Raw genomic sequence first — 24,314 nt, 5'->3', positions numbered from 1 at the left:
GTGAGCCCCGGCTTCCAGACTGGCCCATCAGGTCAAGGGGTCAAGGGAAGCCGAGTCTCAGCAGCCTCAGAGCGGTGAACGAAGTTCAATACAAAACATGGGCATCTCTGGCCAAGCCCGCGGGTCAATGAAAGCCCCAGAGGCATCGGGAGGTGCAGGCTGGACGGCACGAGTGAGGGAGGGTTTTGTGGAAAGTGATGGCGGTTGGCCTTGAGGTCTGAGGTGGGTTATGGAGAGGAAGATTCCTGGGTGGGGGGAGAGAGGCGCGAGGGAGAAGTCTAGGCTCAGGGCGGGTGCAGGGGACACGCCGGGCCTCCAGCCGGCTGGCCCGCTCTTACTCCGAGGAGGGCAGCGGCCTGGCTGCGCATCGGGAGGCGCTAGGGCCTCGCGGACGGACGAGCTGGAGAGGGGAGGGCGCCCTCTCGGGAGGGCGGGCGGGGGCTGGCGGCGGCGGGAGCGGCGCCGAGCCGAGTTGCCTCCATCCATGGCACGGAGCGGCGGCAGCGGCAGGAGCCCGGCTCGATCCGCTAGGTCACAGCCCCGCGCAGAGCGAGCAGGCGACGAGGAGCGGCCCGGCCTCAACCGGCCCGGGAGCACCACGCAGACAGTCGGGCCGCGCCGCCGGGGCCCGCCCGCGCTGCGCTGACAGCCGCGCCCGCGTCCTCCCCGCCGGGGCGCTCGCCGGACATGCCCCCGGGGCGCGGCGGCGGGGACCCCGGGGCTTGCCTCCGCCCAGGGCCCCCCGCTCCGCCCTCGAGCGCCCCGGGCCCCCGCTGAGCACGCCTCTCGCACGCCCGGATCCCTCCGGCCGGCGCGCAGACGGGCCCCAGCGCTGTCGGTCCCCGCGGGGCGATGGGCTGATGGGCGCCGCGGGACGCAGGATGCGGTGGGCGCCCGCGCGCCTGCTGCTGCCGCTGCTGCAGTGGCTGCTGCTTTTGGCGCCCGAGATCCGCGGCGCGCCCGGCTGCCCGGTCCCTATCCGCAGCTGCAAGTGCTCAGGGGAGCGGCCCAAGGGGCTAAGCGGCGGCGCCCCCAGCCCGGCGCGCAGGAGGGTGGTGTGCGGCGGCGGGGACCTCCCGGAGCCTCCCGAGCCCGGCCTTCTGCCTAACAGCACCGTTACCCTGTAAGTATCCTACTTGGCCGGCCCGGCTCGAGCCCCGACGAGGGGACGAAAGGAGACCAGACGGGAGGGGTGGGAAATGGGGGACAGAGTCGATGTGCCACTTCAGACTCTAGGACAGGCCCGAGTCCAGAAGCCGAAAAGGGAGGCTTGAAGAGAGGTAAGGGAAAGATTAGGGCTCCAGGGGTGTGGAGGGAGGAAGGAGCATTGGGGGGCGGGGGCGCCCCAAAGTGAGGCACCGCGGGCGCCCACTCACCTGCACAGGTGACAGGGAATGCGCGCTGGCGGGACGCCCGCGCCCCTTGAGTTTCTAGCCAGGGCTGGTGTTGCGGACCTGCGGGGGGTGGGATGGGGGGAAGGCTCAGGGAAGACCGACGCCCGCGGCCCAGTAGATGGCTGTGGTCGTTACCACCGCGGACGCGTCCCTGGCCGCACTGGAGGAGTCTCCCGGCTTCATCCCGCCGGCCTGGCTCCTCCAGTTGGGGGCGCCCCATCGGGGCCGGGAACCTGCCAGCCCCGCTTCCAGCCCGTCTCTCTAGCGCTGGCGGGAGGGTGGGCTCGAAAAAGTCTGTCCTTGGGGTGCAGGCACTTCTGGTGTGAATGAGACCCCGGCGTCCCGATTCCCACTAGGACCCCTCTCCCGCCGTGCGCATCTGTGAATTGAGCTCTGCTCTGGATCCTGCATCCCTCCCTCTTCCTCCCCTCCTCGGATATAAAGACGAACTTTGGCTGTTTCTCGATTGACTTCTTCGCGAAAAGAGTGCGGAGAAAGAAAGCTGGCAGAGGGGAAGGAGGCTGCCTCCCAGCCTCCTTCCGTCATACCCTTTCCCTCCTCGAGCCCGGGCCTTATTAAGTCCTCACTTCGCTGGCAACCAGCGCGGCCCGTAGCGCCCGCAACCCGACCCCAAGCCTCCTCGATGGGGGTCCGAAGTCCCCGCAACTGCAGGAGAATTAGCGACCCCTCCCCACCGCAGAGATTTCCTGCGCAGACCACGTGCTTGGAGCTCCACGCACGCCGTGGACTGGAGGGTCGGGCCCTGGCGGCAGCCCCTTCCTTTCCTGTCCTGGATCCAGCCTCCAAGCCGCTTCCCCTTCCCTGTCCTCCTGACCCCAGCGGCGAACGTTTCCCCACGGCCCCTTGCCCAGAGTTGGAGCTGGCTCACAGTCTATCCGATTGTGTCCAGAACAATACAGTAACGCCTCTGGTTGGGTGAGTTCAGAGGCTGCCCGCTTCCTGACAGGACACGACTGGTCAGCCTCTGACGTTGTCCGCCTGGCCTGCATTTTCCCCAGCTGGGGTGGGTGTGTGCATGTGTGCATTAGGGGGGTGGAAGCGTTGTCTCTGCTCTCTCCCACGTCCCAGCAGCTCAGGGATACAGCCATGGCCTGGGAAGGCAGCTGTGGCAGCTGCTTCAGGTCCCTCTGAGTGTCCACTGGGGTTGAAGTGTCCAGACAGGCCTGGGCATTCCCCAGCCCACTCAGTTCTGGAGGAGAAAAATGCCTGCTGTGTGGGATGGCTGGGCTGGTGTCTGTGTGAGTCCCCGCTGGGCCACAGTCATTCAGTTCTGAGAGGAGCGTGTGTGCCCTGGATCCTGCAGCAGAGCTCACACTCCCGTGCTGGGGTTAGGGAATCCTAACATACTGACGGCAGAAAGAAGGGAAAACATTAAAAGGTGGTTTTGCAGTACATTTTAGAATGATTTGGTAACTAATGCTTTCCAGCCACGGCTAATTCCCATCGACGCCACTCCAGGGAGAGAGCGGGGCCAACTCTTGGCGAGAATGTATCAGGACAGGGTGGCAGCCAGCAGGACTGCTAGCTCACCTTCCCATCCCAAACCATCCCCAGAGGAAGGGCCCTTCTTTTGTCCCAGGCCACTGACCTACCTGGCTTAAGATACCTTCCAAAAGAACAGCCCCCCCGCCCCCGCAGCCTGGCTGGACATCTCCGCAGGAACAACAGACAGGGCAGGTCAGGCCGGAGCAACCCCCGAGAGCCCGCTGGCCCATCAGCCGGGGGTGTGACTGAAAGCAGCCACAGACATATGCCTTAGGCACCCCCCACAGGCTCCACCTAATCCCCGTCCTGACTACAACCCCTCCCCCAAGCTGGCTTCTGAAGGAAGAAGAGCGCAAGTTCTTCTTCAGCAGAAGTTTGGCAGGGATCCTCTTCTGGGGGCTCAGTTCCCCCAGCAAACCCACCCCTACCCAGCAAGCATCTCGAGGGAAGAAGGAAAAGACGGGCTGGGAAGGGGCTTCTGCCGCTCCAGCCCGGCAGCAAAGAGAGGCTATGAGCACAAAAACCTTCACACTCTCCCAAACTCCTCCTCCTTCCTCGTTTATTTATTTATTCTTTTTCCAAATGTCCCCTTTCCCCTTTCTGCCCATCACCTGGTGCAAACAACAGGACTTGAGCCAACAGTCTTTGCGTTATTGCTTTCCCCTCCCTCCGCCTCCCCTGTTTTCCTCCAGAATGGACCACCATCTCCCAGTCCCCTCCACACACCACCCTGCCCACGTGGGTCCTGGGGGAGTAGGGGGAGAGTCAGGCCTCTGCTTTGGGAAGCCCGGCTGACTGTTCAGGCAGGGAAAGTGCTAGATAAGGTGCCTGTCTGCAGAGAGCCTCCGTCTCTGCTCAGAAAGCCTCCAAGCCGTTGAGGGCAATCCTGTGGACAGCCCTGTGCACCTCACGGAAAACCCTTCCACCTCCACTCGGTTATCTCGGCTTCTGCCCTCTGGTTTTGTAGACTGCAGGCCCCCTCTCCCCACGCTTGGCTTTTTTTTTTTCTTTCTTTCTTTCCTCTAATGGATTTTCGTTCGCGGTTTTCCAGGAAAGCTGAACTCTTGGCTTCCTTCCTGATCCGCCTGCCCCACCCCAGCCCCCATTCTCAAGGCCTAGTGCACAGGGCAGCTGTGGGCACGTCCTGTCCAGAGCAGGAGCCTTTATGGGCCTTCCCTGAGGGACAGGGTCTCATGGGCAGCGGGGTGGAGGTGGCTTAGCACAGGGAGAACCCGGCTGGAGGAGGGAGACGCAGACCACTGTCAACGGCCCCACCCCCCACCCCCCTGCCCGCCCTGGCAGCAGCTGACGGGTCTGCCCTCTGGTTCTGGGCTCTGGGAGTTCAAGTGAGGGGGATACTAAGGAATTCCAGGAAAGGGCTGATAATGGATGACTCTAGAAGGAAACCTCCTATGAGGACCTCCCAGGACATCTGAGCAGGCCCTCGGAGGATACCAGGCAGTGTCATAAATTCCTGGGCCCCTGGGCCGAAAGGGGCCTTAGAGATGCCCCTAAATCAGCGTCTGACAGCTGAGCAAACTGAGGCCAGATGGGGAGAGGGCCACGTCTTGCCAAGAGTCACACAGCTTAGCTGACGCCAGCGTCAGGATTAGCTGGTTGGATTCGTTTAGTTTTCCTCTCAGGTGAGAGACTCACTGTTCACCTAGCTGGACTTGGGACCCAATGGCCACAAAGCCTGCTTTAAAAAAACCCGGTTCCTTCCCAGCAGGACCCAGGCCCTTTTGACCTGGGAACATTCCAAGGCTGGGTGGAGAGAGGGGCGGGCATGGGACGGTCCCTCGGTCCAGATTCTCCCAGGGCCCGCAAACCCTCATCCCCTCAGCCTCCCATCTGGGGGAGCTGCCCACCACGTAGGCTGCCCCATAGGGGAGAAGGGGCAGTTTCCACACAGATGTGCCTAGCGGAGGCCGGGGCCCTTTGCTCGGAGTTTGGTGGTCTTTGGGAGCCCCGGGGGAGGGGGAGGGGAGGGAGGGGAGGCCCCTTCCCAGCCCCATCCCCCGTGCTTGGCCCAGCAGTTCTTGAGCACAGACGTCCGTCTGGACCTCCAGCTCTGGACTGGGCCCACCTCTCAGTGCCCCACATCCCAGCCCCCGGGGGCCACTTAGGGGGAGTTTGGGGCAAAGTGTGCCAACCGCCTGCACAGAGCGCGAGCGGAGGGAGATGGTGGCTGGAGGGGCGGGCCGCGCGGCCTCCCCACCCCCTTCCCTTCCACCCTCTTTCCCCCATATGGTTCTCATAAGGTCTGGGCTCAGAGACAGCAGCCAGAGGAAGTGGCAGTGTACAGAGAGCTTTTGTGCCGGAGCGGAGGGGGAGGGGGAGGGAGCGAGGAGAAAGAAGGAAAGGAGGGAAGAGGCTGGAGACTCCAACACACTCTCCCTTACCCTCCCCATGGTGCCGGGGGAGGGGCGGAGGGGGGGGGTCTCAGCTGCAGCGCCCCCATGTGGGCTCCCGGCCCCCCGCTGGTCTGAAGGGAGGGACTCAGAAGGAATCTCCCCGACTACCTACTGGAGGAGTTGGAGGCCACCAGCCCAGGTTCCAGGATTCATCAGACCCTTCCTGGAGGTGTTAGGAACCCTGCCCTGAGGGCTGCCCCTTGTGCAGGACGTCGGGGCCCAGGGTCCCAGCTCAGGAGAGCACCGGGCGGAGAGCAGAGCCCTCCGTGCTTCACTGGTTGAGTCCTTCTTGCACCAGAGAGACTGGACCTACAATTCAGGCCCCCAGTGGGACCAGGACCCAGAATGGGTTATTTGGCCTGAATTTTTCAGAACCCATGCAAGAACCCAGCCACTCCTGACCCCTAAGGAAGTCCCTTCCTGCCGCCTACTGTGATCACCCCTCTGGGTTAGGGTTGGGAGGGATGCAATCCCTAGTCATGGTGAGTCTGCGAATTTCCCCCAAAGGCATGGGCAAACCGGTGTAATTTGAACCTCACCATAAATTGACCCTTAAATTTGGGGTCATGTTTTTAAAGGGAGCGAGGGTTCCTAAGTTTATGTCACATGGGAGTCATTGGGATAAGAACTCTTTCCTGAAGGAGAAAGAGTTCCAGCCACCTCTGAGTTGATCTCTGCCCTTCCATTCAGTGAGCTTTCCTTGCCAAAGCCCAGAGAGGGGAGGTGAGTTCCCCCGTGCCACGCAGCTTGGACCAGGACCCCTCACTCCCCCATCACCCTGAGGTAGAGCCTTCATCCCCGTGGGACCAGACAGAGAAGAGGGGAGGGGAGAGGAGGGAAATGGCCCTGGGCTGAGGAACCAGAAGGAAAATCCGGTTAACTGCTAGGAAGGGGCTGTTCAGAGGGGCTGTTTATTTTCATTCCCCCAGCCCAGCCGCTCCGTTCTATTTAGAGCTCAGACACTGACAGGACAAAGCTGCCTCCTCCCCTTCCTCCCTCCTCCGGGGGGCCCCCCATCCTTCCCAAACTCCAGAACATTCCTTTGCTTTTAGAACTGGGTGATGGGGGTGGGAGAGCTGAGACACTGTGGAGTGTAGCTAACGCGGCAGCCTCCCAGGACCCAGCTTTCCCAGCCCTGGGAGTGGGGAGAGGTGGGCTTGGGGAGCCGGGCTGGGGGAGCAAAGGGTGAGTAAAATGGATGGGACCAGGTGAGGGGCAGGGGACCAATCTGTCACGGAGTAGCAGGGAACCGGCCTCAGAGAGCGGCCCAGGAGGGAGTTCCAGCCTGAGCTTGAGGGGCCAGACGTCTCCCAGCTGGAAAGCAAAGGGGAGGTCGAAGCTCCCTCCTCCCTGTGTCCTCTCCCGGCCCCCCCTCCCCCAGGGCGCTTTGCCTGCTGGGAACTGTGTGTTGGAGCAGAAACTCTAGACTTCAGGAGACTCGGCATCCAGGATGGGAAAAGCCATCAAACGTACGGAGTGGGAATCTTCGGTCCAGACCCTTCTTTTACCGAGAAGAAAACCCCCAGAGAGAGGCTGACTTGCTCAAGGTCACACAGCTCCTAGCCAGACCCGAGGGCTCCTGCTCCGGGTCAGCCCGGTCCCACACTGACCAATCAGAGCCGTCCTCCCTGGGGACAGGGCAGGGACATAACCAATCCGCTTCCCCCACGTGGATAGTGAGCCGGGGAAAGGGGCGCCACCCGCGACGATACGTGTGTACTTAGGGGACCACTAAGTACAAAATCACTTCACAGAGGATTTGGTGGGAAGTGGAGGCAGGAAAAAATGCCTCCCGACTTGGGAAAAGCGTGGGTCCTGGACCAACCCCACCTTCCCTGGAGCTCTGCCCCTTCAGACAGCCACCCACCCATTCCGCCAGTGCCTGTTGTGAGGTGAGAGAGCTGGCCTTGGACCTCAGGGGCCTTGCAGTCTCACCATGGAGACTGGATACAGGCTCACCAAGCAGGACAGGAGCCTCCAAGCTCCCAAGGAAAACGTCTGGGCTGGAAGGATTAAAGGACTAATTTATACTTAGGTGTAAATGACTGATGACAGACAGATCCTTTCAGGTTTATGTGTATGTTTAAAGAAACCTACTTTCTTCACCTGAAAGCTTGGCTCCCCAGTGGTGAGATTTTAGGCTGTGAGTGCACGAAGTGCTTAAGGTGGATTGCAAGTAATTTCCCAGCTTCCTCAAGCCCCGGGGACACACGCACGCAAACAGTCCACCCAGTGTGACACATCTCCCTTCACCTTCCACGAGTGGGAGATGGTAAACACCAGGTCTCATTTGTGTTTGTAGTACTGATGTGTTCCATAAGGCCGAGCACACAGTAGGTGTTCATGTAGGATTGAAGACCAAGTGAATGGATGCCCAGGGTGAACGATTAAAGCAGAATCAGTTCCAGTGCTGGGGGCCCTCAAATCCCCACCAAGCCCACCGACCACCCATCATGAACACCAGTAGGTTACTCCTCCCCATCCCCGCCCCAATTTCTTGGTTTCTGCCTAGTGACCATCAGGACGCTGTGACCTTGCAGAGAGGGTAGAGAAAAGGACCGAAGGAAGGCCCATGTGTAGGAGCCCTTGCAAAATAGTTTTCCCTCTTGACCTTGACCTCAGGCCCTGCCTGGACAGCCCGTCTTCAAGGCTGAGGTCAGAGGCTGTCTCAGGATATGGCTCTCTAAAGTCTGGGGAAAAGATGTCCCACATGGGTGCCCTCCTAACCAGAGGGAGGCTGACAGACAGGCTTCCAGCCAAGGGAGGGATGGCAGGAGGTGTGGAGGTGCTGTGTGTCCTCTCCAGCGTCTATGTCCCCTGCAGTCAGGCTCGGTACACATGAAGGGCAACCTTTAGCCTGAGGTGTGTGTCAAAGCAGGGCCTGTGCACCAGAGGTAGTCTCCTGTTGGAGGTCCCACTGTCCTATCAGTCAGGCCAAACTGCATCCACAAGCTTTATGAAGCAGAAGAGTTGTTGCTAATTGGCATAACATGACATTTGGTAGTTCTATAGCTAAGTCTTCATTAATTTATGTTTGTAGCATTTATATTTCAGTGGTGATTTTTTTTTTTTTTTTTTAGGTTTCAGAGGCCCTTGTGGGCCCTGGAAATGCTCCAAGGCCCCGGGTACTGTGCCTGCGGGCGGGGCTGGGAGTACAGTTTCACCTTGACGGTGCAGCTGGTAATGGGCCTGAGGCCCTTTTGGTGTTAGCAAGCAGACCCCCCTCCTCCCCTCACTGATGGTCTCCCGAAGACACTGCCAAGGTGCCAGCAGCAGGTGCTGGAGACGGGTCCCTCCCAGCCCAGAGGGCCCTGGCAGTGGCCTAAATTCCGGGCTCAGAATTCCTGGAGGGCACGGGGCCATAGTGTCCAGGCCTGTGGTCCTTGCCTCTCTGTACTGGGGTGGGCTGGGGGGTCGGTGAGGGGCTGACATGTATGACTCTCCCCGCACACGTGAGAACGCTTTTGTTCGGGCAGGTGCTGGCCCCGTGCCCAATGGGGCGGTGCCCACGTGACCCCTATAGGGTCAGCTTTGATGTCGGACTGGGATCTGGCGAGCGTTTGTGGCTGCCCAGAGGCCACAGGGCCTCTGCAGACGCCAGCCACTCGCTCCCGTGGCCTCCAGCCTCATTAGTGGTAACTGTTTGCTGCTCTTCCCTAAAATAGGACCCGAGCCGGGAGAGAGTTCTGGAATGGACTCAGTGTGCCCCCTCTCCTTGGCCAGATTTCAGATTCTGGGGTAGAGAACAGGGGCCCCCAGGGACTGGCCCCCCTTCCTGTGAAAATGTGATGTTGGGTGGTAGACGCGGGAGGGAGGGAGAAGCCGAGGATGCTGGGTTGGGCGGGCCTGGGGTCTGAGGGATGGGAGGCATGGCTGGGAAGCAAACCCACCTGGCAGATGCCCTGTGCTGGTGCTGGGGGGAGGCTGGTGGGGCTGAGGCTCTCTGGGCGGGCTTGGGAGGAGATTAGGAGGGGGCAGAGACTGGCGTTGTGTCTGCGACTCTGGACAGAAGCATGGGGCTGCCCTGCCTGTTTTCCTCCCATGAGAGCCTAGCATGGCGGGAACATTTTTCTTCCTGTTGGATGAGTGTGTGTGTGTGCGTGTGTGTGTGTGTGTGTGTGTGTGTGTGTGTGTGTGTGTTTCATCTACCCCATTAGCGCCCCGTAGCTGCCAGCTTCCTACCTGCCCCAAACACTCTCCCAAATCCCTGCCTTCACCTCCAGAGGACTGAACCTACCAGCATAATTGAGGCCATTCTCCCCCTAATCTAGGTCTGAAGTAAAATTCCCTCAGCCCGATCTAGATTGTTAAGACCAAAAGATCCATTTCTGGGTATCTGGGGACTAAACCATACCGATACCTGCTGAAGCCTGTCCAGGAACTGGAGACGTGGCAAGAAGGGGCCCATTGGAGGAGAAGGAAGCAGCACTGTTTGCCTGGTGCCCCCGCTTTAGTGAGTGGCTTAGAGGGTGGGCGATCAGGAATGTGTTCTCACAGTGAGAAAAAAATCTCATTTCAAGACTCTCCAGGATGGAGTTTACACTGGGCTGGCCAAGCCTGCAGCATGGGCAGCAGCTGACCCCAGCGTCACCCTGCTGTACCCTCTCCTCCCCAGCCCAACAGAGGCTGCCTCAGAGAAGGCGGGCCTTGGGGTGGCAGCCAGGAGATGAGCTGCTCTGGACCAGAGGCTTGTCCTCACCTGCCTTGGGGCCTGGTCCCCATCCTTTGCTCTGTTCCCAGGACACACACACACACACACACACACACACCCCACCCCGGGCCACCTGAGTATCCCCCCAGCAGCCCAGACTTCTTCCTGGGAAGGTGCTGGCTACAAGGAGACTAAATCAGGGATAAGACTTAAAGCCACCAGCCCCATGTGGCCCTGAGTACTTGTGATGTGGCTGGTCTGAATTAAGTAAGTTGTGCTGGAAGAGGAGAATCCACACCAGATTCCGAGACTTAGTACCAAGAAAGGGAAAATATCTCATTACTAATTTTTGTTATTTATATAATTTATAACATATGTATATTTATAATATATAATAATATATTTATTATGTGTTGAAATGATAACATTTTGGGTGCATTGGGGTAAATAAAGTATATTATTAAGATTCATTTAATTTTTAACTTTTAAACAATGTGGCTGCTAGAACATTCTAAATTACGTATGCAGCTGGCATTGTATTTCTGTTGGCCAGTTCTGGGTTAAATTTGGGGTATGTGAAAGGTGTTCAAGGGTTAAAGGACAAAGAGTCTGGAGAACGTGGGGCACCTATACCACCAACACTACCACTAGGCTTGTCTGGATAGGGTTCTCCAATTAGGATCCCGGGTTTTAATATCGGGGATTTGGGAGTTGGAGAATTTGTTTAATTTTCTGTTTTCAATTCAATGATCTTTGAGCAAAACATTTTTTGCCCATAATTTTTTTTTTATTTCTATTTATTTTATTTATTTATTTTTGGCTGCGTTGGGTCTTCATTGCTGCGCACGGACTTTTCTAGTTGTGGTGAACGGGAGCTACTCTTCGTTGCAGTGCATGGGCTTCTCATTGCAGTGGCTTCTCTTGTTGCAGAGCACGGGCTCTAGGCGCGTGGGCTTCAGTAGATGTGGCGCACGGGCTCAGTAGTTGTGGCTCGCGGGCTCTGGAGTGCAGGCTCAGTAGTTGTGGCGCACGGGCTTAGTTGCTCCGCGGCATGTGGGATCTTCCCGGACCAGGGCTTGAACCCATGTCTCCTGTATTGGCAGGCGGATTCTTAAGCACTGCGCCACCAGGGAAGCCCCTTTGCCTATAATTTTGAGATAATTTTTTTACTAGAAGGTATTTTCATAGTGTAAGATTTTCAATTCTAAAGTCAGTGTTTCTCAAACTGTGATCCTCAGACATATTTGCAGGAAATAAGATACTTTTCCCCTCCCTTTAACAGGTCCATACTCCACTCAAGTTTGGCAATGTTCTCAGGCTTCCCCCTTTGTGCACGGGGCTGTGATAACCTGGCTCCCCCTGTTCCTCTAACCTTCCATACCCCCTACCTCTCCCCTGTGCCCCCCCCATCAGCGTCCCCATCCTTCCCCCTCCCCAAGATCCAGGGAGGGGCAGTCCCTGGGAGAGACCCTTGGGGTTTGGGGAGGCTAAAACAGATGCCCTTTCACACCCCTCTTCCTGACGTTTCAGGACCCCTCCCGACATTATTAAGGATACTGAGGGGTCCTCTCGCCTTCTCCAACATTTAATGCAACCTCTGAACCTCAGGCTCTGAGGGTGTATGAGGGAATGAGCAACAGATGAGGTGGGATGGGCTTCGATTTAAAACTCACACCATCAAGAGCCTGTCCCCACCCAGGGGGCCACCGCAGCCCCACCAGGGCCTGAATGAGACCATTCAAGGCCCTAAGAACTGACAAGATTATTTATAATTGGCCACCACAGGTAACGTGAAATAAAACTATCCTAACCCATAAAATGAGAATAAAGGGGTTTGAGAAAGTTCCAATTATTCATATGATGACTACTGTGATGTGCTTTTTGAAATATCAAGACAATGTGTGTGTGTGTGTGCGTGTGTGCGTGCGCGTGTGTGTGCGTGTGTGTGTGTGTAGCACTTTGGAAACCCAGCACTCCCTTGAAACCCTCCACACAGTCACCCTTGAGACCTTGCTGGGAAATGTCACCATTGGAAGGATAGTGAGGGGGGGACCCGAAGGGGAGGAGGGGCCTCTCTGGAGAGGGGAGAAGGGAGGAAGGAGATGAGGTGTCCACGTCTTCCCATTGACCCACAAAGCCCCCTTCCACCCTTGCCTCCGCCCCGGCCATGGTCTGTTTTCCATGTGCCCTTGAACGTGGTGTAGCGTGGACGTCTGGGGTCCTCTCACTGCCAGTCTGGCTTGTGCACCCACCCACTGCCATTAAGCTTTGCGGCAGAGCTCTGACAGCCCCTCCCGGGCCCTGACCCCGCCCCCTGCCCTCTCCCTTACTATCCAGCCCAGAGGCTGCTCACTGGAGGGGAGGCCCAAGGCCTGCACCTCTGGCCTTCCCTGGTCCGTTCTCCACCATTCAGAGCAAAGATGGGAAAACCTTTGCCTCAGCGCAGGGCAGGCGAGAGCTGGAGCTGAGAGGCTCATTAAAGCTTTTTAATAAGCAATTAACTCAAGGGATGAGCCCTCTGGCTGGCCTGGAACTCTCTCCTCCCAGCAGGGAGCCTGACAGAGAAAGGCTGAGTGGGTGGGCAGAGTGGGTTGGGTCAGGAGCTTGGGGCCCCTTTCTGCTTCCACAAATACAAATGAGTAAATAAACAAGACTCCGAGTGGGCAGAGGCAGAGGCTGAGGCCTGGGCTCCCCCGGGGCCGAGGAATCCATCAGTTTCCGGTCAAGGCTATAGACAGGCTTGGGGACACGTGGGTACTCCGTCCCTCTGAGTTGGGGGCCTTTGAGGGGAGGGAGGGCTCCCCTTCTGGTGGTCCTCAGCTCCCGGAGTGATGGAGACCCCGAGGAAGGGCAGGTCCTCGCACCTGCCTGACTTCCTCTTCGACCTGCCAGACCTTTCTCCCCAGCACCGTCCTCAGATAACTGGGCCAATGGCTTGAGCGAGACAGAGCTGTGGCGGGCAGAAAGGGGGTGCCGTGGGCTCGGCCCTGTGGTTCCAAGGTTAAAACGGGTCATCACAACTTCACACCTGCTCAGCTCACCTGCGTACAGAGCCTAAGTCAGATCCAGGCTGTGGGGAGACCCAGGGCAGGTGACACATCTGACCTGGCATTCAGTAGGCTGACCAGTCTGCCCGAACCATTCGCTGCCCCCTCCCCGTGGTCTCCCGGAGCCCAGGGTGGGGCTGCTCCTCGCCCAGCTTCAGGGGGCGCCGCTTACACAGAAGGCAACACTCTCCCCTCTGTGTTCTCCCCTGTCCTCCAGGCTCTTGAGTAACAACAAGATCACGGGGCTCCGGAACGGCTCCTTCCTGGGACTGCCGCTGCTGGAGAAACTGTAAGTGCTCGGGCAAGAGGTCGGGCCAGGGAGGGTGAGGAATCCCGGCTGCTGAGGGGCCCGGGACCTGCTGGCCCAGCAGGGCCCACGGTCGGACTCGACCACCAAGTGGAGGGCGGAGGGACTGGTCCGGGAGAGAGAGACCAGTTCCCTCACCAGCCACAGCACAGAGAAGTGGGGACACGGCGCTGGTCCAGGCAGGGATGGGGCTGTGGGAAGCTCATTAACACTCTTTAATGAGCAATTAGCTATGAGGGCTGAGCCCCTTAACTGTCCAGAAGCTGCCTCCCCGTCCCAGCTGGGGGCCCAGCATAAAGGGCCGAGGGAGCGTTTAGTGTGACTGAGGCCTCTTTCCTCCTTCCCTAAACACAGTCGACAAACAAAGCTCCAAGGGGCCAGAGCCCTGGGCTGAGAGTGGGGACAGTGGGTCACATCCACTTCTCCCCCTCCCTCCATCCCCACTGCCCTGGATTACAGCTGCATCAGCAACAGCACCCTCGGCTGCCCTGTGGACGGACGGCAAGGGCCCTGCTAGCCCGAGAGGAGCTCCTTCCCAGAATTGGGGACCTGCCTCGGTCACGGGCAAGTCCGTGCCAAAGGAGGGGGTTGAGTCAACCCCTCTCTCGATTCCCCGTTCAGTTGGCAACTCTCGATCTACAGCCTGTACAACAGCTTTGGGTCCTGTCTCCTCCACGGGACCCCTGGGCCTCCCGTCCCTCCTGGAGCCAGATCCTTGCCATCTCCCTCACGTCCAAGCCCCTGTCTCCTAGCTCTGCTCCCACCTGCTGGGCGTTCCCAAGGCCTCCAACAGGGTCCTGCCCCCTCTAGTACCGTTTTGCCTGAAAGGCTTGGATCAGAGCGATGGGGGATACGAACGAATAAGGCAGACGCCTGCTCTCAAACAGCCAAAGGGATCACCGTCTAGTGAGACCAGAGACCTTGCCATATATATAGGAATGAAGTAGGTCGGGGTTTCTGTAAAGGCCAAAGGAGGGATCAGCGAAGGCTAGAAAGTTCAAGGGTAATAGAGATGCAGTACCGACATGATGGAGTGTAGATCTTTAACCAGGACAACAACTTACGAGGTTGTCTCTCTTACACCCACTTCACAAGGGAAGGGCAAGGCTCTCCCCCAAGCCGCCTGTGGGGAAAGCTTGGTGGCCTGGCTGGGTTGGGGGCGGGTGGAAAGGGACACAGCCACGTTTGGCGTGGAAAGGTGGAGCACGTTCTGTGGGATCAGGGCATGTTGGGGGTGGGAGGGCTCCCGGGATGTTAGCCACGGTGCGCACAGACAGCCGTGACCACGTCCCGCTGACTCTGCTCCGAAAGGGAGGAAGGGCTGCCCCCGAGCTGCTATTCAGAAGACTCATGAGGTACCAACATTCTCCTCCTCAAGCAGCTAAGCACTCAGGAGCTGTCTCAGCCCAGGCTTGGTCTTAGAGGGCTGCATTGCCAGAAAGCAGACGCTCCCTCCTGGGATCTTTTGGAGAAAAACTAACCACAGCTGCCCGCAGTCCTTTGGCCCGGCCAAACGAGGGCCAGTCACCGCCCAGCGTCCGTCTCTGTTCTCCTTAGCACAAGCGAGAGCTGCCCAGAGCCTCCTGAGGCCTCTGGGACATCCCATCTTTACCCTCTCGCCTCATCTGCCAAAAATCTGCTGGGTCTGCCCCCTTGCTGGGTCTGCTGGGTGGTCCTTCAATCGCATGAGGGTAGATTGTCTGGTGAAGATGAGACGATGGGCTTCTCCTTCCCCCCACGCAAGCCTACCCAACTGGACCCCTCCCCACGGCACCGGGAGCCAGATCAGCACCCTGCAGGTGCACTCAAACCACGGGAGGCAAGCAGAGCAAAGTGGGAGAGGAGACGGGAACAACGACCTATGCTGAGGGAGGAGAAAGGGCACTAGAGTGAGAATTCTAGATCCTGAGTTGGAGCCCCTGCCCCGTTAGGAATCCTCTAGTCGTTCACTCTCGAGATGTTTCTTGAGCCCCCTCCGTGTGCCAGGCTGCGTGCTGGGCATCCAGAGTGAACGTGGTAGGCCAGGTGCCCGCCCTGGGGAACTTACCTGCTGCTGATGGGACCCAGAACGTAGCAAAGAAACGTATAGTAGGTCAGGAGCCCATAAACACTGCAGAGGAAAACAAAGCAGCAGGGGAAGGGGGGCAGAAAGCACTGGAATGGGGGCCGCTATTTTATGTAATGAGTTTAAGGCCTCGCTGGAGGTGATGGAGGGAGGGACCTGGCAGGCAGGTAGTTGTCTAGAGGCACAGGCAGTAGCAGCGGGGGAGGCCCTGGGGTCCAGCCTGGTGAGCTTGAGGTGCAGAAGAAGGGCAGCGTGACTGGGGAGTGGTGGGAGGTGGGGTCAGAGGGCTGCCTCACTTTGGGACCTCAGTTTCCTCATCTGTTAAAAGTGGGGGGGGCGAGTCCCTGGCGGTCCAATGGTTAGGACTCCACGCTTCCCTTGCAGGGGGCACGGGTTCGACCCCTGGCCGGGGAACTAAGACCAAAAAAAAAGTGGGGGGACAGGGCAGTTTGTAAACTGCACTCTGGATTTAAAACTCTATGATCCTTGGGTGTGTGTAATACCCACAGAGCTGCAGAAGGAAAAGATCAAAAAGCCCAGTGACACGGCCGCACTTTCAGAGGAGGGGAGGCTTCTGGGCAGAGGGGTGCTGGGTTCAGCATCCTGGCCTCGCTTCCCTGGGATGGAGAGGCAGTGCAGGGGCTGGAGGAGCCCAGGGTCTCCAGCCTGGCTGGTCACCAGTGTATCAGTCAAGCTTCTCCAAAGAGACAGAACCAATAGGAGATGTACGTGGCTGTGTCCTTATATAAATATACAAAGAAATTCTTTCTTTATTATTATTATTATTTTTGGCCTCATCACGCGGCTTGCGGGATCTTAGTTCCCCGACCAGGGATCAAACCCGGGCCATGGCAGTGAAAGTGCTGAATCCTAACCACTGGACCACCAGGGAGTTCCAAGAAATTATTTCTTTATAACGAAATTTATTTTAAGGAAATGGCTCATGTGATTGTGGGGACTGGCAAATCCAAAATCTGTAGGACCAGCCAGCAGGCTGGAGAGTCAGGCAGGAACTGATGCTGCAGTCTTAAGGCAGAACTTCTCTGGGAAACCTCGGGATTTGCTCTCCGGGCCTTCAACTGATTGGGTGAGGCCCACCCATGTTAGCAGAGGTTGTCTCCTTTATTTAAAGTCAACTGACTGTAGACGGTAACCACATCTACAAGATACCTCCGCAGCAGCACCTAGATTAGTGATTGATTAAGTCACCAAGGGCTATACTCTGACACATAAAACTAATCATCACAGTCACTACCCACTACCCCAGAGGTAGGGAGAGGTCCTGGGCCCCGAAGATGCTAATTCATCAGGTCAGCAGGGGCCTGGGAATTGTTTACAAGGTATGCGGGCAATTCTCATGCTCATTGGGGTTGGGAACCAGTGGACCAGATGACCCCTGCACTGTGGGCCTATTCATTGCAAACGAGACGCCGTGGCTTGGCGTGCAGTTGGTGCCAGGAAACACTGATCTCTCTGTCCTCTTGGACTCAGCCGTCCAGGCTGGGGCGGCTGAGCCTGTGGCAGCTTCACATCCCACAGTCCATGCAGCAAGTCCCATGGGAGTTAGCGGCCTGTCTGATAACTGAGTAGATGTGGGCTGCTCCAGAAAGTGCCGGCATTGCCCGCCCTGCTGAGCGCCCCTCTGGCCTCTGCAAACAGGTGGGGTGTAAGTGGGGGGCTCCCCTGTTGTGCAGTGCAGGGCCCCGAGGCCAGGAAGGGGACACAGAGAGGGCCCTGAGAGGGAATGTGCCTGAGATGATCCCACGGGAGGACCCGCGCTCCAGAGAACTGGGGGGTGAGGTGGGATGGGGGAGACACACCTTTATCAGGCAGGCAGGCTGAACTGGGGAATCTCAAACAGTCCAGCAGAGTTCAAGGCCAGCCCAGGAGTGTGCAGAAGGGCCCAGAGGTGTGTGAGGCCCTGTCTCTGAGCCCTCCTTTGTGTCCCGCCTCCCTCAGCAGACTAGCCAGAGGAAAGGCTTTGGGAGTGAAGGGGCAGGCGATGAAAGGGCACGGGACTTCACCCTGGAGTGAAAAGAGACTGGGATTGAATTCCACCTCCATATACCTTCTGGGTGCCTGTTCAGGCTCTCACCTGGACCAAGGGGCAAGGCACGGCTCCCTGACGGGTGGCCACGGAGGTAGATGAGTTCACCCAGGAAGAGAGCAGGGGACACCTCGGCCTCTCAGTAAATGGCCGTCCCCTTCTCCTCGGAAGAGTTGCAAGTGGCAAGATGTCACACAGGCCGCCCCAGACCGCTTAGATTCGTCCAGAGCCCCCAGCCCTGGGCAGGCGGTCGTGTAGATGAAGTCTACGGGCGGAAAGGACTCGCGGATGGATCATTCCTCGGGTGCCTTGCATCTCTGCCCGGATCCTTCCCACGCATTCAGCAGAGGGCTGGCCACCTGAAGACTTTCCTGGACTCCAGGGTGACCCAGTCACAGTGAGAAGCCCCCAGACCGTGGATCGAGCCGGCCACAGGGCAGACAGCCCCCAGGAGAGGTCAAGGGAGCCCGGGACGGGGCGTGCAGGCCTGCGTGTGGATCTGTGTGGACACACGCCTCCAGAGGCCTGTGCACGCCTGGAGGAGAGGGCCCGGGGCGGGAGCCTGGGCAGCCCCAGGATGATTTGTCATTGCCTAATGAGATTAATGAGCCCCGGGGGCTGGTATGCCGCGGTGCTGCGGCACTCATTAGACGCAGATGCTCACGGGAACGATGCGGGGGCCTGGGGGCGGGGGCGGTGCGTGCGGCTCACCCGCCAGGTGGTTTTCATTAATCTGGGGGCGGGGCCGAGGGTAAGGCGGCCGGGCCCTGCCCCCCCCCCCCCCCCCCCCGCCCCTAGGCGCTGGAGAGGAATGCCGCGCCGAGGCAGAGGGCGCGGGAAGGGAGGCCGGTGGGTCCGGGGACAGCCCTCCGGCTCGCTGTTGTAGGCCCAATGCCTGGCACCGGGTATGTGCTCCATAAATACCTCCTGGATGAGATCAGAGACAAGAGGGGCCCGGGGCGTGGCGCTGCGAGGGAGCCTAGGACCGCCTGGGGTTTCCTCCTGGTCGCCACAGTCCCTCCGTTTCCCCTCCCCCCAGGCAACCCCTGGACCTGCGGCGGGGGGTTCTGCCCACTCCTCAGCCAGCCCCCCCCCACTTTCTAAGGAACCCTGAAAGTCCTAGAGGGCCCAGGGGAGCTGCTGTGCGGCCTCCAAACCTATAATTCGGTTTTCAAACCCACAAGCAGGGAGGTCTTTGGGGGCCAGAGGGAGCCAACTTCGTGCCGCCCCACCCTGTCCAAGCGTGGGTACACACACACGCTCACATACACACACGCTGTCATACAAACTCACACACTCTTAACAGCTTTAATGAGACATAATTTACATACCATTAAGTTCACCCGTTTAAAACGTAGGATCCAATGGTTTTGAGTATATTTACAGTTGTGCAATCTTCATCATGATCTAATTTTAGAACATTTTCATCATCCCCCGAAGAAATCTTGAATCATTAGCAATCACTCCCCGTTCCTCCCCTCCGCCCCCACCCCCCCCGGCCCATTTCCCAGCCCTAAGCAAACCACTCATCTACTTTCTGTCTCTATAGGCTTGCCTATTCTGGACATTTCATATAAATAGGAAGCACACAGTATGTAATCTTTTGTAACTGGATTCTTTCAGCAAGCATAGTGTTTTCAGAGCTCACCCATATTATAGCATGTATCGGCAAGTCATTCTTTTTTATGGCCAAATAATGTTCCATTGTATGAAGATACCATATTTTGTTCACTCGTTCATTAGTTGATGGACATTTGGGGTGTTCCACTTTGGGGCTTATGAATAATGCTGCTATGAATATTCCTATATGTGTTCTTGTGTTCATGTATGTTCACTTCTCTTGGATTTGTACCAAGGAGTGGAATTGCTGGGTCATATGGTAACTTTAACTGCCAAGCTGTTTTCCAAAGTGGCTGCACTATTTTACACTCCCATCTATAATATATAAGGATTCCAATCTCTGTTTTCTAAATCATAGCCATCTTAGTGGACGTGAAGTGGTCTCTCATTGTGGGTTTGATTTGCATTTCCCTAATGGTGTTGAGCACCTCTTCATGCATTAATTGGTCATTTGTATATCCTCTTTGAAGAAAACATCTATTCAAATCCCTTGCCCATTTTTTTTCAGCTGGGCTATTTGTTTATTATTGAGTTGTAAGAGTTCTTTATGTATTCTGGATAGAAGTCCCTTATCAGGTGTATGACTTGCAAATATTTTCTCTCATCCCAGGGGTTGTCTTTCAACTTTCTTGGTGGTATCCTTTCAAGAGCAAAACTTTAACATTTTCAAGTGTAACGTATCAATCTGCTCTTTTTTTTTGGCTCCGTTGGGTCTTCGTTGTTGCACCCGGGCTTTTTCTAGTTGCGGCGAGCGGGGGCTACTCTTCGTTGCGGTGTGCAGGCTTCTCATTGCGGTGGCTTCTCCTGTTGCGGAGCACGGGCTCTAGGCACGCGGGCTTCAGTAGTTGCGGCATGCGGGCTCAGTAGTTGTGGTTTGTGGGCTTAGTTGCTCTGCAGCACGTGGGATCTTCCTGGACCAGGGATCGAACCCGCATCCCCTGCATTGGCAGGCAGATTCTTAACCACTGCGCCGCCAGGGAAGTCTTCAATCTGCTCTTTTATTGCTTGTGCTTATACACTCAGTCTTACACATTCAGCTTCCTGAGCTGCTTTTTGCCCAAGAAGGACATAGGGCAAGATTTGCTCCCAGGTATCCCCGGCCCCCCAACTTCTGCCACAGGGTGTCCTTCCCCTCCATGTGGACATAGGTACAGGGAGAGGGGTCTATCTTGATCCAGGAGCCTGGTCTGGATTAGGCAAGGGGGTGTAGCGAGGGAGGCTCCACCTATAAGCTGCATTCTCTCCAAGTTCCAAGACCAGAGGTCTGTGGAAGCAGACAGAGGGCAGGAGATGCCACATCATAGAAGCACCTGTGCGTCCTTGCGACCTCACCTAAGGAATGAAGGAATCCAATGAGCAAGTCCAGAGCAGGAGGTTGTAACCTAGGTTCCACGAGCCCCTGGAATCAGATGCACAATATAGGGGGTAGTGCATTCTTCTAGGGCAAGACTCCATAGCCCTCATCAGATATTCAAAAGGATGTGCTAAGCAAGAAATGTGCAGAACCACCAACCTATAGGGGCCTCGCGGGTCCACAAAAATATCCAAGTTCTACGGTAGTATTTCCTCCTACCACTGGGGAGGGTACAGCCCCAGAGCTGCGTCCCCCACCTTAGGGACCAGGAGGCCTCAGCTGCCCAGGGGCCAGCCCCCATCGGGCTAGCAGCTCAGCCAGGAGCCGCCCCTGGCCTGTGCCCCTCCGGAGAGGACCCAAGACTGGTTGGTTCCAGGCCAGCAGGCCATCTCTGAGGGCACTCCTTCTGAGGGCTGCCTTGGTCACCCCGGAAGCCTCTCTGCGGGCGTGAGACAAGAGGTCAGGACCGCCGACACTTGCTGGAAGCTCCCCTTTCAGAAGGCCCTGGCTGGCCCGGGCTGCAGGAAACCCAGGGCAGGAAGGGGCTGGGCCCGAGCGGGCTGCCGTGCTCCCATCTGTAGAGCATCAGTGGGGCAGCCGGGCGGGGGGTTCTCGAGGGGGGCCAGGGAGGAAATGAGAATAAACATAGTGAGCGGAGAGGGAAGGGGCGGGGGGCTGCAGCCTGGGCCCCTTGGCAGCCCATGAAGGGAAGTGACACAATGAGGAATGTGTTTCCCTCTGCTCGTCCCCCACACGGGTGGGAGGCGGAGCCCTGAGAATGGCCAGAACCCAAGAGGGGCCGGGGGCACGGGCTGCCGCAGCATCGGAGGACCGGGCTGTGGGGTGGGGGGGCAACCCTGGGCGGGCGGGCGCTCTCCCAGCCATCTCCAGCCTCCTCTCTGCAGGAGCCTTCTAGGGGCTGCCTTCTCGCACATTCCCTGCCTGCACGAAGCGGCCCTTCCGGGGGCTTCCTCTTCTTTCTCAGCGGGGTGCAGGGTTATGCAGCCCAAGTCCTTGGTATGAGAGGGTGCTGAGGTGTGAGGAGCCCCAGCCAGGGGCAGGGCTGGGCAGGGGATTTGTTGCATTTCTCTCTGTCTCTCTGTCTCTGTCTCTGTCTCTCTCTGGGTGTTTCTGTCCCCAGCGGGGACTGTCTGTGTGAAAACAGGCCCCCTGCTGGGACGACACCTCCCCATCCTGGACACCCATTTCCTCTCCCCCCAGAAGGGAGCTGGCTCAGTTAACCCCCTGCTGCCCATAATCCGGAGCTGCCCCTGAGACTCTGGCCTGCAGAGCCAAGAAGGCGGGTCTGGGCCAGGGGGGGTGGGGGTGGGGGTGGTGGCAGGGCCTTGGAGAGCAGGCTGACCCCACAGGCCAACCTAAGTTGATTATTCCAGGAACCCCCCACCCTTGCCCTCCGCCTCATGATCTCCTGGGTGCTTGGGTGGGCCCGAGAGGATGTTGGAACGTAGGGAGCTAGCCAGGAGGCTGCAGCCCTCCCCGCCCCCAGGTGGGCAGTGAGGCCTCCTGGTAAGGTCTCTGTGGGCCGCGAGCCTGTTCTGGTTTGGCTCGGGACAGACCCAGGTAGGCCTTGGGTAGGTGGGCAAGGGTTGGGTCAGCCTGGCGCCTCTCCCCATGGCTGTGCCCGAGAGGACAGGGTGCTGGGGCAGGCCAGGGGGCCAGCCATCGCCTTGGGCCTCAGTGGTCCCAGAGGGCTGCCGGGTCTGGTGGGGGGCTGGGGCCATGTGGGCACCGGCCGGTCCCCAGTGGGCCGGGACTGTCCCTTCGGCCCGCCCCTGCTGCCCCGGGAGGATGTGACAAAGTGGAGGGAGGGTGGCACTCTGACCGTGTGATGGAGTTTGAGCCACCAGAGCCTGGGACGGAAGCTACTCTGAAAACTTCCCTGCAGTTCGTCCCTCCTGGTGGGTGACCCTTGGCCCTGTGGTGCCTGGGGGCCAACTGCCATCTTCTGTCCAGTCTGTGACCCGAGGTGGCCCTTGCCCTGCCACCCTGTCTCTGCACTAGGGGCTCGAGGAAGCCTGGGGGGAGGGCGGCAGGTGACCCCCTCGGCCTCAGCTTCCTCATCTGAGGGCTGAGGGGCGGGGCCAGGTGATGGACAACCCCCCGGGGCCGCATCCACAGGGTCACCAGCCAGCCCGGGACCTTTCCTCACCTGCCAGGTGGAGCATCCGCCCGATGGCTCTAAAGTACCTCCCCGCGGCCAGGCTCAAGATGACCTTACCTTTGTGTAGCAGTTGACAAAGAAAGGGCCGATACACCCATTTTCAAACGATTCTACAGCAGCCCTGAGAGACTGAGAAACTCAGGGCAGCTCGTGGGAACCGGGAACCGGGAAACGAGGCCTCCCGACTCCCGGTTCAGGGCCAGCTCCTCTCCCGTTTCCGCCGCGCCGGCCTCCTCATCCGAGGCCTTCCCCCCGGATCTCTCGGTGTCTCCATCCTCCCTGACCCAAGGAGGCGGAGGGGGACCCGTCTGAGCGGCCAGGTCCTTCATCCGGCCTCCCAGCGCGCTGAGGCGAGCAGGGACTTAGAGGGAAACCGAGAGCCCGGCACTGGCGGCGGTGAGGCCGCCCGCCCCGGGCAGCCGCGTGGCCCCAGAGCGGGCGAGGTGTGAGGCCCCCGCTTGCTTCCCACAGGGACCTGAGGAACAACGTCATCAGCACAGTGCAGGCGGGCGCCTTCCTGGGTCTGGGGGAGCTGAAGCGCCTGTGAGTGGCCTGTCCTGACCCCACGCCCCAGCCCCCTCGTCCCTGGAGGCGGTCCCGTGGGTGCCGCCACCCTCCCACTCACCCTCCCTCACTGCCTCTCCTCCCCGCACGCAACAGGCTGGGGGCAGACATCTCATGCCCCAGCACCGTGTCTTTCTCCGCTCCCGCCCACAAGCCCCGCCCACACGCGTGTGTCCCTCACAAGCGGATCCGTGCGCTACCACGTGGCCGACTTGATGAGGTCGTGTGTGTCTCTCCAGAGATCTCTCCAACAACCGGATTGGCTGTCTCACCTCTGAGACCTTCCAAGGCCTCCCCAGGCTTCTCCGGCTGTGAGTGAGGGGCGGGGAGGGGGGCAGAGGGAAGGCTCCCCAAAGCCTCACGGGTCCCCGCATTCTCATCACTCACCACCCACCTCCTGTGGCCCAGGGGGAGCCTAAGATCCCCTCTCCCTGTTCCCTGCAGAAACATATCTGGAAACATCTTCTCCAGTCTGCCACCGGGGGTCTTTGATGAGCTGCCAGCCCTTAAGGTTGTGTGAGTATCCTTCCCCAGCCCCAGCAGTCAGGCCCTGCTTCCTTCCACTTCCCAGGAGGGAGACGCATAAGCACCGTGCCCACGTGGCCAGCCTTCTGAGGAGGTGCGGCAGACGATGGCTGAAGCTCCACCATACGCGCCTCCCCGTGCTTGCCGTGGCGGCCGCCATGGTGGCGGCCATGGTGGCGGCCGGGCACACGTGCACAATTTTGCTCTCCCGGCCCTCTCCAGCCTCAGTCTCTCCCTGGGGCTCCATCCCCACCCCGGGGAGCCCACGCTCCCTCTGCTCTACCCTGTGGCCCCTCCACCCCCCTGCAGGGACTTGGGCACCGAGTTCCTGACGTGTGACTGCCGCCTGCGCTGGCTGCTGTCCTGGGCCCGGAATCGCTCCGTGCAGCTGTCGGAGCGCACGCTCTGTGCCTACCCCAGCGCCCTGCACGCCCAGACCCTGGGCGGCCTCCAGGAGGCCCAGCTGCGCTGCGGTGAGCAAACCCGCACCCTCAGGCTCCCTCCTGAGGGGCCCCTGCTGGCTCAAGGCTCCCTGTGCGCTGGGCTTGGCCTCCAGGGCGTCCTCTCCCTCAGATCCCACTGGGGGCTGGTCCTCCATCTGCTTTTGTAAACTTCCTTTGGGGCCGCGGCTTTGTTTA

General features: G+C 58.8%; 1 protein-coding gene across 1 annotated transcript in view; it reads left to right on the top strand.

The window, feature by feature from the left end:
* The first annotated feature begins 447 nt into the window (after positions 1 to 447).
* The window catches only part of ADGRA2 (adhesion G protein-coupled receptor A2), a 33,612-nt gene continuing 9,745 nt past the window's right edge, over positions 448 to 24,314 (top strand). The window contains exons 1-6 of the mRNA XM_004284873.3: positions 448 to 1,123; positions 13,230 to 13,301; positions 23,059 to 23,130; positions 23,391 to 23,462; positions 23,596 to 23,667; positions 23,986 to 24,149. Coding sequence (XP_004284921.1) covers positions 861 to 1,123; positions 13,230 to 13,301; positions 23,059 to 23,130; positions 23,391 to 23,462; positions 23,596 to 23,667; positions 23,986 to 24,149 — 715 coding nt within the window. The 5' untranslated portion in view covers positions 448 to 860. The remainder of the gene's footprint in view (positions 1,124 to 13,229; positions 13,302 to 23,058; positions 23,131 to 23,390; positions 23,463 to 23,595; positions 23,668 to 23,985; positions 24,150 to 24,314) is intronic.

Source organism: Orcinus orca, chromosome 21 (genome assembly GCF_937001465.1).
Source record: "Orcinus orca chromosome 21, mOrcOrc1.1, whole genome shotgun sequence".
Lineage (NCBI taxonomy): Eukaryota > Metazoa > Chordata > Mammalia > Artiodactyla > Delphinidae > Orcinus > Orcinus orca.
This window is presented reverse-complemented; position numbering and strand designations above follow the sequence as displayed.